Consider the following 16,318-nt stretch of genomic DNA (forward strand, 5'->3'; position numbering starts at 1 on the left):
ATCAACAACCAATACATTGAACAAAGTCCCCACTGTACTTTTTTTTTCTTTTTCGATAATCTATTACACTCAAATATGTTACAATACAGAAGAAAAGATCTGTTGCTTCTTCCGTTGCATTACAACTTTAATATACCAATCTACTTAAACTACATAAATCTGCTTAAGGTAAATCCCCATAACAATACAGATGTTTAAAATAAAAGGCCAAATTAAAAACTACAGTTCATTAAAACCGGCCATTCTATAAACAATGGCTAATAAATAAAAATACACAGAACAGTGTTACTTAAAGACAAACCATCGGGATAAAATACACGACACTAAAATAATGCAACATACATAAATTAATAAAAAAAAATGTAACATAAAACACCAAACCTTTTTCACATACAGTAAAAAAATATATTGTACTGTAAAAATACACTGACCCAAACTTTTGAATATTTTTTTTTCAAGAAATCTTTTAAGTTGAATTGATCAAAAGTGACAGTAAAGACTTTTACATTGTTACAAAACATTACATTTTTATTTCTGTAACAATTGCTAACATTTTTTAAGTATATGCTGTTAATGGTTGGCAGACAACTTAAAGCATTAAAATGTCATTAAGCTGAAATGCCGTTACAGCTTTGTCTATATTTGCTATTTTTCCCTGGTTGAGAATAAGATTAGAACAAATATTGTATCATACAGTTAGTATAGTTTATACATTAAAATGTTAAAGTATATTATGCAAGAACATTGTTTTTTAACCAAGAACAATGGTTACACATTTCTACAACATGTGTTACTGTTTACACCCATGTGTGATCACTCTTAAAGGTTCACACTATGCCTTCAACAACATCTGCAAATGATTTCAACAAAATCTGCAACAACAAATATTGTTTAGTCAAGTCAAGTCAAGTCACATTCATTTATATAGCACTTTTTACAATACAGATTGTTTCAAAGCAGCTTTACAGAGATAATAGGAAAATAATAAGTTAGTAAGTTCAGTGATGTTTCATTTTTGTTTTTAGGTCAAATATTTTTATATATATATATATATATATATATATATATATATATATATATATATATATATATATATATTCGGATCTGAGATCCTCAGTCTATTTATGTTATATATAAACAAAGTTTATGTCTTCCTGTTTTCTGTTAAAGAAAATGTTTGTCACACAAAAAGTGTAGTCGAAAATGTGTCTCAATCACTGATGTGTTGTGGTGCCTCCCTAACAACAAAGGTGACAATAATAATAATAAGATCTCTATGGAATTAATCATCACTAACCCATTATTCTCAGCATCACGTCGTATAAAATGAGGCGTCTGCCTCTTTAAGAAAGAAGAGAGAACTACTGTCCTAGGGGAAATCTGTTAATGCTGTGGGTGGAGCCAAAGAGGTTCCTTACTCCCACCCGGCCCCAGACAAGGGCACTGATTGGCTGAGGCAGAAAGTTTCCTGTGTTGATTCAAAGAGAGTAGAGAGGAGGGTGGAAAAAGCGCAGGGGCAGAGGAGGGGGAGAATGAAGTCTAGAGGAGAGGGCTACTTTTAATGATAGTTGGACTCTGTGGACAAAAGCGGAGTAGCGGAGCTAAAAGACACAGGAAATGTTCTCTTTCTTTCCCCTTATGGGGCAGCAACAGGAGAAAAATGGATATATAGAGACAGAAAGTGAAGAGATGGCAGCCACAGCGCTTTAGTAAGTAAATACCCCACTGGGGTCAAGGAGGGGCTCATGGGAGGCTGCTGTCATAGTGTTGCGATTTGGGACTCTTGTTTTTGTTTGTTGAAATGATTATTGGTACCTAACAATAAGACCATTATTTCATTTTTTAAAGTTGATCAAAACTTGCTTCATTAATGTGTAAGTTTGAATGTATATGGAATATATTTTCCGTGTTTTTAAACAGGAAATTGCTAAATCATTATGTCAACAGGATTTGCTGGATTGCATATTTTACATGGCTTACATTCGATTTGAGAGCAGTTGGCATAATAATGTACATTGTTAAATTACTATGACCAAACCAATAGATAAAAATAAAGAAGGTTGGTTCAAAGTTTTAAAACAAACTGTCCTTTGAACAATGTATTATGTGTAAAATAATGCTTAATAAAAGTGCTACATTATCACTTTGAGATAATTGTTGGAAGGGAAGAAGAAGTGTATGGGTGGAGAAGTAACGAATGCAGAAGTCCAAGGCTGCATCCGAAATCGCATACTTCCCAAACCCTACAATATAGTATATGACAAAAGAAGTATGTCCGAATTCACAGTACTCATAAAAGAGTAGGAAAAAGTACCCGGATGACCTACTACTTCCGGCGAGATTCTGAAGTGTGCATACGATGGACACTTTACTATCCCATGAGGCCACGGGAGAGGATTTTTGAATGGCTGTGACGGGACTCAACTGATGCTGTAGGTTACGTGATAAGGGCAACATGGCGAATAAATACTACACACATTCATACTATATAGATCGTACTTTTTTAGTGGTTATGAAGTATTTACTTATTCATAATAAGTACCTACTCAAGAGAGCAGCCCATTGACTGTCCCTTCTTCACAATTTTGCATCCTGTCCACAATAGTACACAGTAAAAAAAAATTAATAATAATAATTCATTACATTTATATAGCGCTTTTCTCTGCACTCAAAGTGCTTTACATAGTGGGGGGGGGGTCTCCTCAACCACCAACAATTTGCAGCATCTACCTGGATGATGCGACGGCAGCCATATTGTGCCAGAACGCCCACCACACACCAGCTATTTCTCAAAGATTATAGAGTATATAAAACATAAAGTATGTTTTACAAGACAATACTATTTCAGTCTTTCTACTTTCCTACTTAATTTCAATGTATAATTCAAGTCAAGTCACCTTTATTTATATAGCACTTTATACAAGACAGATTGTTTCAAAGCAGTTTTACAGTGATAACAGGAAAATGGTTTATTGATGCGAACAGAGTTTATTTCGACTGTAAAGCAGCTCTAAAAATAAAACTGTTATTGTTCAGCTGATGTCAGTTCAGTGTTGATTCAGTTCCATTGTAAAAGTTAATCAGTTATTAAATTAGTTCATTTCATCTAACGCAGTTCTGCAAAAAAAACAGTGATTGATGTCATCATCCAGCTCAGTTCAGTTCTCATCTAAAAGTGTCAATGCAGTCAAATAAATATGAAAAATGTCCTCAATGAGAATATTAAGTGTCCCCTATGAGAACCAAAACTATAACAATAACTACAATGTGTTCTTGCCAATTTTGTAATTAACTGAGAAATTTTCTAGCAATTTGTGAGTGAAAAGTGTTTCTACACCAATTTTATTTTCAGTGTACGTGAATTGGGATGCAGGGTCTTTGTCTTTTTTTAGTTCTGTTCTGAGATTTGTAGCTGATTGATTTGAAAAGACTGCAAATCATTTATCAGTCTAGATCAGTTTTAAATGCATTAATGATGAAACCTAGTAGTTCTGCATTTGTACAATTGCACATTTGTGTGTGTTTCCCAATGAAAGTCCCCTCCAGGATGCTAGGGTGTTTTGGGTGGTTGCCTGGGTGTTGCTATGCAGTTGCTAAGGTGTTCAGGTGTTTGCTGGATGGATGTTTACTGGTCCATGTCAAATGAGTCCACATAGGCCCGTTTACGTCAAGAACGATAACTATAACAATAACTATATTAGCGTCCACTACAACACATGATAACGTTGTGTTTATTATTAGTATGCACTGCATATGTTGTCTGCTGCTTTCAATGCTTGAGCTCCTTAAAGCAGGATGGATTGGATGATTGGATGTCAGTGTTTTGATCTGAAAGTGATTCCATTGATATCATTCCTTTGTGTCATTATTATGTGTTGTGGACTTAAATTTTCTCATAGAATTAGAATGATTATTAAAACGTTATTTTTATAGTTATTGTCCTTGGTGTGAACTGGCCTTAAATCTCTATGATGTTATGGTCCCTTAATATAAAAATTAAAAAACACAAAAAATAAAGTTGTACAACATTAAACTGACATCATATGTATCACTTGTGTTGTACTTGTGATTCTACTGATTTTGCACTGACTCTCTGCCATCTCTTCTGCAGGCCCATGTGAAGGCTCAGTTGTCCAAAAAGACACAGCTGCTGGCCATCATGAGCAGAAAGCACCAGGAACTGGAGGGCAGGCTGGATGATATGATCACGCGGATCCACAAGGAAACGCAGGAGATCAAAGAACTAGAGCAACAGCTTACTGATGGTGAGGAACTTTTTACATTTATTTTTTTCCTTTATTGGATAATGATGTCGTTGGATCCATTATGAATACAATATATTTCAATTAAAATAAGTAAGAAGAAACAATCTCCACTCATTTAGGTCAGATAGCTGCCAATGAAGCACTCAAGCGTGACCTGGAGGGCATCATCTCAGGTCTCCAGGAGTATCTGCAGGGGATGAAGGAACAGGCACGAAGAGCCCAGTCAGATTGCAGACTTTTGCAGAGGGAGAAAGATACTCTGCAGCACCTCCTATATGAGAAGGAGCTTCAATGCACACAGCTGGAGAAAGATGCTCTGAGTGCTGAAAGCGCACAGGAGGTTGGAATCTGATTCTGACACAATGCTCAACAGTGCTGTTTTAAAACACCACTCTGTAATAATATGTCAAGTCTACATTATCATATTGTTTGTTGTGTTACAGGAGCTGCAGCATCAGCAGCAGGAGTTGGAGGATCTGAGGAAGGAGAACGAAGAGCTGAAGCAGGCTCAGGGTCAGGTCAGTGAATATCTGGCAGAGCTGGAGACCCAACTGCAGGAGAGAGATACTGAGGCCACGCAACTGAAGGAGGAGCTGGGAAGACTGCGTCGACTCAGTCAAGTAGGAAATCTCTTCACAGATTTTTACATATTCATACAATATAATATAGTTTTTTTAAAGGAATAGTTCACCTGAAAATAAAAATTGTTGCTCCAAACCTTTTTTCTTTTCATTTCACAGAATGTTTGGTTGAATATTCACGTTGCCCTTTTCCATAAAAAGAAAGCGATTAGTGATTAGTGCCAATCAACCTCCAAAAAGGAGCAGCTCTCACAATTAAACAACTTGTGCACTACATTTCAAATATTCTTGATATGTCCTCATCTTCTTGAAATATACTTCAACAACAAGCTGGATGTCACATATTCACATTCTTTCATGTATATTATCAGCAAAAATTATTTGCATTCAATTTGGAGCACAGCTTGCTCCTTAAACACTACCATTCAAAAGTTTGCAGTCGACATGAACAAACAATGAACAGCTGTATTTCTATTAACTAACATTACCAAAGATTAACAAATACAGTAACAAATGTATTGCTCATGGTTAGTTCATGTTAGTTAATGCATTAATTAATGTTAACAAATGAAACCTTATTGTAAAGTGTTACCATTTATTTTTATAAAAAAAATACCCCAACACCCCAAAACCTTTGAACTGTAGTGTACTAGATTTGAATATGTGGAAAAGTGAATAACTAAAATTTGTTCCACACACAAATGGCTTTAAATGACTAGGGATATAATATACTTGTAGTGAACCTTTTAAGTGAACTATCCTTTGAAATTTTAACATTTAAGTTTTCTTGCCTTCCACATTTACAGATGGAGCACTCAGCTCTGCAGGCGGAGCTGCAGAAAGAAAGACAGGCAAAAGAGAATGCTTTGGCACAGATGCACATGGCTGCCGACAGAGAGCTCGAGAACACGGAGCTTCTGCAACAGGTCAACACTCTTCAGGTGTGTTACTGCACATCAGACCTCACACCAGAATAATAAAGCTCAGTCAGACCTATCCCTTTATAAGCATGGGGAAATTCTTGGAAAGACCAAAGGATGTATAACTGAAGTGCAGAGACCCCTCACCTCATTAAAAACCTTCTCACTTCCTGTAAAAGTGTACTGTACATTCTGCTGCTTGATGATGAATGAGAATCATTCAGCCTCCAGTAAGACTCACGTCTCTGAAACCCTGGCTGAAAATGTATTTCACAGGAGGAGAGAGACAGTCTTAAGGAGAAGGTGGATGCTCTTCATGGTGATTTAGAGCAGGTTAAGGATGAACTTCTTCGCCCTGAGAATGTGGCTAAACATTTAGGAGAGCTGTCAAGAGCCATAGCTACAGGACAAGAGGAACTAAGGTATGATAGATTCTTATTATATGTTTTAGCAAATTACAGATGTGTCCAACAGATTGTGAAATGTCTTTGTTATCCCATCCAGTTGCAGCTTTGAAGACCTCGGGGAACCAGTGAACAAGAAATTCATAGAGCTACAACAGCAGGTGCATCGTGTAGTATCTGCAGCTCAGAGAGATAGACACGAGGCCCAGCGTTGCCAGGACAGACTCACTGGAGAAATGGGTTTGCTCAGAGAGAGACTCAGGAAGTATCAAGAGAGATACCAGACTCAGGTGAGCATTCAGTTCATCATTATTTGAAATATCATCAATCAGATGCTCACATATTCCAGTATAATGTCTTCGTATGAAGTGATGCTGATCTCCCTCTGTTTGATTCCAGCAGGCAGCAGAGAGGTGTGGTGAGGAAGCAGAGCTCCATAGGTTGAGGGAGGAGCTGGAAGATGCTCATGAGCAGCAGTACTTGATGCTGAAGCGTTTAGAGGAGACCGAAATTGATAGGGACCGTCTGCTTGCTGAATTAGAAGAACAAGATAAACAGGTGCCAGAATGAGATTGATTAACATAATTCAACATTTGAAACCTCTTTTGTTAAATTTGCTTGCCACCTTCTTGATTTTGTTCTGTTTTGCTCAGTTTTGAGATTAAATGCATAGTTCAGTCATGAATCTCTTCGAAGTAGCTGATTGTACTTCACTCATGCCAGTAGCAGCAGCATGGCAGATCCATTTGCCCAAGGCGTTTCCCATTGTGAGATACCGAATGAATGTTTGAAAGAGAAACATTCCTAACAATAAAATGCTTTTAAATCTATTGCCAAAGTTGTCATGATTGAGATACCTTCAGAGCTTTAATCAAAAGGTAATGTTAGGTGTAAGGAACCTTAGCAAGAAAAGTTTTTTTTACTCTTCGACCCTATTGAATGAGAGTTTATAGTTACTATTGCCTTTACAGAAATGCTTTATTTTCAGTCAGCTATGAATGATTTATAGATCCACAATTGACCTAAACTTTTTGCTTTGTAAGTCATTTAGTTTGGATATTGCTTTAAGCAGCTCTGTATGTAATGGTTTGTTGTTTTTCTAGATGAAAGCCGAGGAGAGCCAGACTCAAGAGCAGCTGGATTCTCTCAGTCTGGAGTTGCAGGCACTCAGGAGATCATTTTCCTCTGCTGACAGAATGGCTGCCGAACAATTGTCTGCAGCTAAGGACAAACTTCACTCTCTTCATAGCACTATAGAAAAAATACATCTGGAGAGAGAAGCGGTAAGACAAAGTGCAGGCTACTTGGGATCTTTTCGGAGCAGCATCAATGTGAGAAAAGTTCACTGATGATTATGTGTCTATATGCATGTAGAATGCAGAGGAGTTGCAGAGCACCAAGTTTCAGGCTGCTCAAGCCATTCAGGACTTGGCTAGTGCTGAAGCAGAAATCCAGGTTCTCCAGAAGCTTTTGACAGATAGGGTAATGTATCTGCTCAGAATCTTCAGACTTTAGTCTTCAGTTTTATCTTCCTTTCAAATAATCTCTGACATTTTGGGTACGATTGGCACATTTCGCCCCGTAGGGGTAGTCACACTGAACTGTTGTAAATAACCCTCTGCTTATTCACTATGGTAAAAAGAATGAATAATGAATGTATGAATTTGTGCACACAGAACAAATTACTGCCAATACATTTGAAAGAAATGCATAGTAGGTTTTCTAGAGCTAATCAGCGTAAATAATTATAATAATTATGTACAAGTCGTCAAGTCACTTTTATTTATATAGCGCTTTTTACAATACAGATTGTTTCAAAGCAGCTTTACAGTGATAACAGGAAAATAGTGCAACAAAGTTTGTTTTGGCTGTACAGCAGATCTAGAAGAAAATAGTGTTATAGTCCAGCTTTATTAAGTTCAGTGATGGTTCATTTTAAAGACCTTTATAACTGCCTATTTTACAGAAATAGTGTTTAAAGGATATCAGTTTAATTAAAAAATATTTGTATTTCTCAAATGCCGTATTTCAGTGCACCCGAAGCTCAAATCGAAATATCAGAAAATTCTACGTACGTAAATGATTGGAACTCCACGCAGCTCCTGTACTACTCTCATTTGGAAATTGATGACTTCCAGTATCTCACTTGTCAGAGATTTTAGTTTGTTAATGCCCTGTCCTCATTGTACATTGTACGTTAATGCATTCCCTGGTTTCTGTTGAATTAAGGTTCATGAGACAAATGGGAATCTCCACAGTGTCCCAAACTCTAGTATTCAACAGCAAGAATTGGAAAGATTAAACCAAACCTTGAAAAAGCAACAGGCTCAAACCAAACGTCTCAAAGATCAACTTGCACGATCTAAAGAAGGTTTGTTTGTCATCTTTCCATGGTAACACCTCACAAACATCCTAGCATCATGGTGCTGTGTTCTGTGGCCAAGCAAGCACCATGCACATTTCCTTCAGTGCAAAAATAGACTTGTTATCTATTGTGGTTTGTTTAGCTAACAACGGAAATCTAGAAGAGCTGCTGGAAGAGATTGGAGTCCTGAGGGAGACTCTTCTACAGCAGAATAAATTCCTGTCCAGTTTAGGAGATCCCCTGCCAAACACAGGATATTGGTACTATGTACCATCAAATCAGAATGTAAGAAATCATGTTTTGAAACATGTTCTTTTAGCATTAGAAAAGGAATACTCTTGTAAGTGTGTTGTATTATAATCAGCATGTTATTTGTCCTCAGGCCCCTAGTTTGGGATCTCAGGGCACACAAGACTCAGGATTGGACTCTGTGCACCTTCAGTCACCTGAGAGAGGTCGACGGTCCGGCCACAGAGCACACAGGGAGAGAAGACCTCCTGTTAATGGAGGATACTGGGTCTACTCCCCCCATCCGCACGCTCATGGAAAGAGAGGCAAGTGCCACAGTCTTTCTCTTCAACATAATCATGGTGATGAATATCATGTCAAAGCTTTAATATCTGTCCACATGTTTCCTCAGATGCTCAGATGTTCAGAGACAGTGGAAGAGAGAGCGATATGGAGGGGACACGTTTCACGCCTCCATCTGGCTCTGCTGGATTTACTCTACCGGATGATACCGCTTTTCCCCCCGGTTCATTTATCTACAGTCACCCTGTACCTGGCCTGCCCACTGGCTCAAGTACAGTCCTCTGTGGGACGCCTCCTGATGGAGCCAGACTGGTGTTCGGACTTCCTCCCAGCAATCTTACTATTCCTCTGGTGCCCAGTGGGACGCTGCACTGTAATGTGCCAGGACATCAGGACTTGGTGAGAGATACTAATTTCAATTATTATTTTATTTTAACATTACATTTTTACATTGACAGTGTTTACTAACACAAGATTATATTACAATATTAATCAGAATACAATATTAATCAGAATTTGGTCATATTCTGATTATGTGTGCATAATGTAAGGACTAAAAAACCCAATATTACGAGAAAATATGAATAAAAAAACAATATTATATTATATTATATTATATTATATTATATTATATTATATTATATTATATTATATTATATTATATTATATTAAATTATATTATATTATATTATTAACCAATTAATGTCCAAATGAGATCAGAAGTATCACAAACTTTTACAATGATATTTAGTAAATTATATTCTTGTGTGCTATTGTTTGTTTTTTGTCACTATACTACACTACCATTCAAAAGTTTGGAGTTAGCAAGATGTTAAAGAAATTAAAACTTTTATTCAGCATGGAATAAAAGACAGCAAGTCTTTCGAACTTTTCTATTCATCAAAGAATCCTAAAAAAATCATAATTCAAACAAAACATTAAGAAGCACAACTGATAACATTAGCTGCTTTTTCACTATCGAGCCGAACGGTTCCAGTTATATTTCCTGGACGTGACGTCACGTCACAATTACAAACCATTCTCGACCCGGAATTCTCAGCACGGTTGGCTGGTAGAATGCATGTAGTGATTGATATAGAAAGCAACTATTGATATAAAGTTTCTTGAGCACCTAAGCATATTAGAATGATTTCTGAAGGATCATGTGATACTGAAGACTGGAGTAATGGCGGCTGAAAATTAAATGTTAAATGTAAAACAAATGACATTTTCAAATATATTCTAATAGAAAACAGTTATTTTAAATTATAATAATATTTCAGTATTACTGTTTACTGTTTAGTAAATGAGCATAAGAAACTTATTTCAAAAACATAAAAAAATAACTGATCCCAAATGAATGTATGGTAGTGTACATGGAAATGGTCTTAATTTTTATAAGATAAGTAGTTTTGGTATGTGTTTCAGGAGCGAGATCTGAAGAAGGCAGAACGTAGGCTGAGAGATGAGTGTGCTGATAAAGTTCACACTGAAGAAGAAAAGCACACACTGCAGGAAAAAACAACAGAGCTGCTGCAGGAAATCAAACGTCTGCGCAGGAAAATCCACACACTGCAACGCCACACGTCAGTGAGCATGCTAACACCAATATATCTTACTCAATATCAACTCAGTATAACACACAGGATCTCTGAAATATAAACGACATGTTATGGATAAAACTGAATATCTAGTGCCTTTCATTGTTTTGGTTCATCAGGAGTGGGCTGGAAAGCACTGTATTGCATGCAGAGGAGGAGCAGTGTTTGCTGGGAGAGGTGGAGTGTGTGGAGAAGACCCTGCTGAAGCGCAGAGCAGAGCTCAGAGAAGCTGACAGACTGCTTCTAGAGGCTAAGACCGAGCTCAAAGACACTCGAGCCAAGGTCCGACACTAGTGTTCCTCACTGTTGCGTAGCCACGCTATTAAATATATTTTTCAGTAGGGGCCATTCACACAGAACACGTTTTTCCATTCCTCTGCGCTACTTTTCCATTGTTTATCAATGTAAACACGTGCTAGACGGACGTGTTTAACCGTTACGTTTGCTTCTTCCTATCTTTTTCTGCATTTTGTGCATGATGTGCCATTCTAAAAACGCGCCGCTCAAGTTAAAATGAGTTAAACTTTTAAAAAACACATCTCCAGACCTTTTCGCTCCACTGACCTGCTTGAATTGTGTGAATTGCCCCTTACAGTAGTCCAGTGTAGCTCACGTCCTCTCCTATCTCACTCCTTCCACTTTCCTATCAATTCTTCAGTTTCATATATATAAAGATGACAAAAAAAGTATTTTACAAAAATCACTGATTCAATCATTGCCCCCTGCACAATAAATATTTAGCAACACACTGCTGTTTATCACACTGTTTTAATTTAATTATATAAATTAAGGCTTTTATTAGTTTTTTTAATAATTTAGTGTTTATTTATATCAATTAATACACTACCATTGAAAGGTTTAGTGTCAAATAAGTCTCTTTTTTTGTTATAGAGAAATTAATACTTTTATTCAGCAATTAAACTGACAGTAAAGAAATTTGTTACAAAAGATTTCTATTTCAAATAAATGCTGTTCTTTATAAATATTTATTCATCAAATAATCCTTAAACATGTTTTATGCTAGGCAGCACAACTGTTTTCAACATTGATAATAATAAGAAATGTTTATTGAGCAGCAAATCAGCATATTAAAGTGATTTCTGAAGGATCATGGGACACTGAAGACTGGAGTAATAATGCTGAAAATTCAGCTTTGAGATCACAGGAATAAACTACATTTTAAAAATGATAATTATTAAATAAATGAAAATATTAAATATAAATCAGTGATTATTATTTTAAAGAGTAACTTGACTGGTTACATTTAACTACATCCATTTTTTAGTATAGTAGCTTCCCTAACTTTGGGCTTCTTAAATATTACATGTATACGTCAACTTCCAAGTTGCTAATGATCTAATGCATGTGGGTTTGCAGACTAAAGAGAGCGTGCAGCGCTACAATGAGGCCAGCGTGCGAGTGGAAGAGACAGAACGAGAGCTGGTGGAGATGGAAAAGAGAGCTCAAGACAGCGTCACAAAGCTGGTTCGAACCAAACAACAGCTCAGGTGAACACAAATACCACACATTTATTTTTATTTTTACTTATTTCAGTTCTGAATCCTTACAGCTGCTGTGAATACGTCATAAGTGACACCAAACAGAATTGCAAAAATAACCATTTCGAAAAGGTTTACCAAACACTTTCTCCATCTGCTATTGTTTAGACAAAAAGGTAACATGAAAGCAAGTGTTTACACTTTTGGGGGAAATCAACCTATGAATGGTCTACTTATAATTAAAAGATTTTAACAGCAATTTAGCTTTTAAGGCTCTTCTATGATTCTGCATCAAGTTTAGTCTGAGCTGGAAAACTTGCTAATAGCAAGAAATGAGACATTTAAATGTGCTACTAAAGGAATCTTCAAGAGGAGGTTAAGGAGCTGCAGAAAAGGAAACAGGACCAAGAACACACTCTGAAAGAAGTAGAGGAGGTCCTCGCATGTCAAGATGCAAAGTTTCAAGAAGTCAACAGAAAGCTGGATAGAGCGACTAACAGGTGCTACAACTATAATTTCAGTAAATCACTGAATGCAGAAAATTTCTCTCCACTGAACTGTCGGTCTCTTGTATATAGACTGGAAACTGTTGAGAAAGAGCTCAGAGAGACCCAGAGCCTGGAGGTGAAACTCCTACAGAGCTGCAGAGAGACAGAAGACAGCATAACACAACGCAAAGCAGAACTGGACAAATTCAACACTCAGGTAACACATGTGTAAAGAAGCAAACAATACCAAGTACAGCTCTGAAAATCACCACTCAGTATCAACTAAACAATACCGTTCAAAAGTTTGAGGTCACTAAGATTTTTTTTTTTACATACCAAAATAGAAAAGATTGTAGATTGTAATTGTGTTTCACTATAAATCGACCCAAAACTTCTGAACAGTATTGTGTAGCTGAGAAAGTATTACATCAATGTGACTTTGTGTGGGATACAGGTCGTGTTGCAGCAGGAGGAGCTGTCTTTGCTGGACAGGAAGCTGGAGCAGTGGAAACAGGAAGAGGGGGTGTTGAGAGTTAGTGTGGAGCAGCACAGGCAGGGCCTGTTGGATGTTCTCAGACAGGGAGAAGAGGATGCCCAACTCTTACACCAGCGCATTCAGGTTTTTACATGCACAAAATATTAGTGCAGTGTTGAAATATTTAGGATGAATATTTATGAACGGTCTGGATATTTGTAGGAACTCCGTGTGGATGTCCAGTCTCTGGCCGTGCAGAAAGGAGAGCTGGACTCTCAGCTGTCCGAGAGGAAAGCCAGACTGGCGCAGTGTAAGAAAGATCAGCAGCAAGAAGAAGAAACCTTGCAGAGCCTTCGTTCAGCCATCAAAAAACACACAGCAGGTCTGTTACAATAGAGTTTGACATGTCATGACATCAGTTTAGCATAATTTGACGTAGGTCTCAAACAGTGGTGTGAGTGGCAGACGAGAGGTGGAAAGGGAGTGTTTTTGGAAACTAGTTTTCTGGCCAGTTGACGGAACAGTCACTTTCCTTTGAGAGCCAATCCTCTGCTGACATTAAAATTTGAAATAGTCAAAAACTCACCACACCTTCAAAAAGTCCAAAACGAGGTGCGTAAACTGAAAAGATCCAAATAGACAGATCCAAATGGAAGCCCGAACACTTTAATAGTGAAAAGAAAGCCACCAAAAGCCACTGCTTTACTGAAAGTGGCAAACGTTTCAATCACGTGACCATTCAGATTTGACATTTTGAAAATTTTGGTCTGGTTTTCTGTGATGTATTGGTCAGTAAGTAATGTATAAGAGATAAGGTTATCCTGACATATCCATATATAAAGTTGAAAAAAATAAAGAACTACTGCTTGTGGTGCAGAAATTGACAAATTACAAAAATAAGTCTGAATGAATGAAAAAAACTGAATCGTATCCATTTGGTTTGCCCAATTAATGTTGAGAATTTGTGTGTTTAGAGCTAAGGCATGTGTTAGAAATGGTCCAGTTGGAGACTAGGGAATTAGAGGGAGTGAAGCTGCAACATAACCAGAAACTGGACCAGCTCGAGAAGAGCCAGGAAACTCTTCTAGAGGTCAGTCCTAAACATTTTTCCATTCACCTGTACTGTCTGCGCTGATGTTTGATGTGAGCTTCCTCTGCTCAGGTGCGCGTGGATCTGCAGCATGTGCAGCAAGAGCTGCAGGAGCAGCGTGGGGAGGCTGAGAGACAGATGAACCTGCTGGAGAAAGAGAGAGCAGAGCTGTACACCCTCCAACAGAAGAGCCTAGACCTGCAACAGCAAACAGACAAAGAGAGGAGCAGCCTGCAGGAACAGTGCAGAAACCTGGAGGCCAGACGCACACATGCTCACAGGTATGGAAAATTTAAATAAAAAAATCACATTTCTTTTGTCTGTACAATCTTTAGAGACTTTCGAGTCATATTGGAAAGTCAATATCTGATGAAGCTACCACTTAGTTATTATCATCATCATGAAAATTTATATGATTTCAGATTTATCCACCTCTAAATGCCTCATAAGTTAAAGTCCAACATAACAATGGTTGGTCGATTTATGTCTTATATTTTTATGTCGATCAATCATTTAAAAGGGGGTTCCTTAGTGTTAAGTGGGCAGTTCTTGTCCAGAATATCCAACAATACCTATATTTTCATCAAAGTTACAAATTTAATTTAGCAAACAAAAAATATGCATCTCAGCATGCCTCAGGCAGAGAAACATCCTGGACAAGCAAAAAAAATCATAAAGAATGACCTGATGAGTTTTATCTTTATGGTGTGGCTGAAATTGATTGTTTTTCTGTGGTTATTGGATGACAACAAAACTCCTCAGCATTAAACTATAGAATGAGTCTGTCTACTAAGTGCGCATGGCTACTACGTCACACATGTTCCCGCCCCCACGATCAGGGCACAAACATACAATTACAACTTCATTTTGGAAAAATACTTTGCATTAAAAACCTTTATATTAACTGGCTTTCACAATAGTACAGAAAATGACGAGCATCTGTGGTCTCCCAGTGCTTACATTAATGGTAGTTTAGTCTTAAGTGATTAATTTACATCAAAACAAAAGCTAACATGTATGCCTTTCTTCTACGAAAACAATATTTTTGTCTTACATTTCATAATGAACTCATAAATGCTTCCTCATTTTCCATCAGTTATTTTTTGTGGATTGAAGTGTGTGCGAAGGATTATGGGTGGATGCGAAGGATACACTTGATGCATCCTTCAAAATGAGCTGAATGAAGGACATAAAATGTTCAAAACGTTCTAATTAAGACAGCCTTCGGCGCCACTTGATGACGTGGCAGCCATCCGTTTGAGAAGCACCCCTAGAAACTTTCAGTCAAGTATGTTTGGGGCAGGTTGGCGCTAAACTCTATAAGACACTGGCCCTCCAGGAGCAGGATTGGGCATCCCTGAGCTACATGATCACACTGTTTTCTGCAGAGCTGCTTTATAGCTTATTCGACTTGAATTGAATCATCATTAAACTGACTCAAAGTGAATAACGGTACTATTGTCTTCTGTAGAGCAGTTTATAGCTGAATTGAACTCATTTCATAATTGATGAACTTTACACAGTTGAACTGAACTGAACTGAATCAACAGTGAACTGACTTCAGATGAATGATGACATTGTTGTTGTTTTTTACAGCAGAATTCAATTCTGTTTGCTTTATTGATCATTATTTTCCTGTTTATCACTGTAAAGCTGCTTTGTATATCTATATTGTATAAAGCACTATATAAATAAAGGTGACTTGACTTGGTTTCAGGTGTTTGGAAGCAGCAGAGACGAGGGCGAGGGCAGCAGAAACAGAGCTTCTCAGACTACAGACTGAGCTGGACAAACTACAACAGGAGCAGAAACACGCACATGATCTGCGTCAGGAGATCAGCAGAGACACGGCAGCCGCGCAGCAGCAGCATGAGGGTATCCACTCAACAGCCTTACTTTAACATCAGCTGTTGGTTTTCATGCACTGTGAAAATAAACACTCTGAAATGCTTGTTTTTTCCCACAGAAGAGTTGAGCAGACTGAAGAAACAGCTGATGGAATCTCAAACTCAGTTAGATGAGATCAGAGAGGTGAATTTACAGCAAAACGCTGCATATCTAGCTGTTTTCATTTAGCCAAAAGACTGAAACCGAAAATA

At 37.5% G+C, this 16,318-nt stretch overlaps 1 protein-coding gene across 1 annotated transcript in view; it reads left to right on the forward strand.

The window, feature by feature from the left end:
* Positions 1–16,318, forward strand: part of cntrl (centriolin) — a 36,692-nt gene that overhangs the window by 9,954 nt on the left and 10,420 nt on the right. Inside the window, exons 12-35 of the mRNA XM_084113887.1 lie at positions 4,112–4,265; positions 4,385–4,605; positions 4,709–4,885; positions 5,653–5,787; positions 6,043–6,188; positions 6,271–6,460; positions 6,570–6,728; positions 7,274–7,453; positions 7,545–7,652; positions 8,400–8,541; positions 8,678–8,820; positions 8,918–9,089; positions 9,176–9,465; positions 10,495–10,652; positions 10,787–10,949; positions 12,045–12,175; positions 12,526–12,666; positions 12,745–12,871; positions 13,109–13,273; positions 13,352–13,511; positions 14,104–14,219; positions 14,292–14,500; positions 15,937–16,094; positions 16,186–16,250. Of these exons, the coding sequence (XP_083970013.1) occupies positions 4,112–4,265; positions 4,385–4,605; positions 4,709–4,885; positions 5,653–5,787; positions 6,043–6,188; positions 6,271–6,460; positions 6,570–6,728; positions 7,274–7,453; positions 7,545–7,652; positions 8,400–8,541; positions 8,678–8,820; positions 8,918–9,089; positions 9,176–9,465; positions 10,495–10,652; positions 10,787–10,949; positions 12,045–12,175; positions 12,526–12,666; positions 12,745–12,871; positions 13,109–13,273; positions 13,352–13,511; positions 14,104–14,219; positions 14,292–14,500; positions 15,937–16,094; positions 16,186–16,250 (3,810 nt within the window). The remainder of the gene's footprint in view (positions 1–4,111; positions 4,266–4,384; positions 4,606–4,708; positions 4,886–5,652; positions 5,788–6,042; positions 6,189–6,270; positions 6,461–6,569; positions 6,729–7,273; positions 7,454–7,544; positions 7,653–8,399; positions 8,542–8,677; positions 8,821–8,917; positions 9,090–9,175; positions 9,466–10,494; positions 10,653–10,786; positions 10,950–12,044; positions 12,176–12,525; positions 12,667–12,744; positions 12,872–13,108; positions 13,274–13,351; positions 13,512–14,103; positions 14,220–14,291; positions 14,501–15,936; positions 16,095–16,185; positions 16,251–16,318) is intronic.

The sequence above is a fragment of the Abramis brama genome (assembly GCF_963993115.1).
Source record: "Abramis brama genome assembly, chromosome: 5".
Lineage (NCBI taxonomy): Eukaryota > Metazoa > Chordata > Actinopteri > Cypriniformes > Leuciscidae > Abramis > Abramis brama.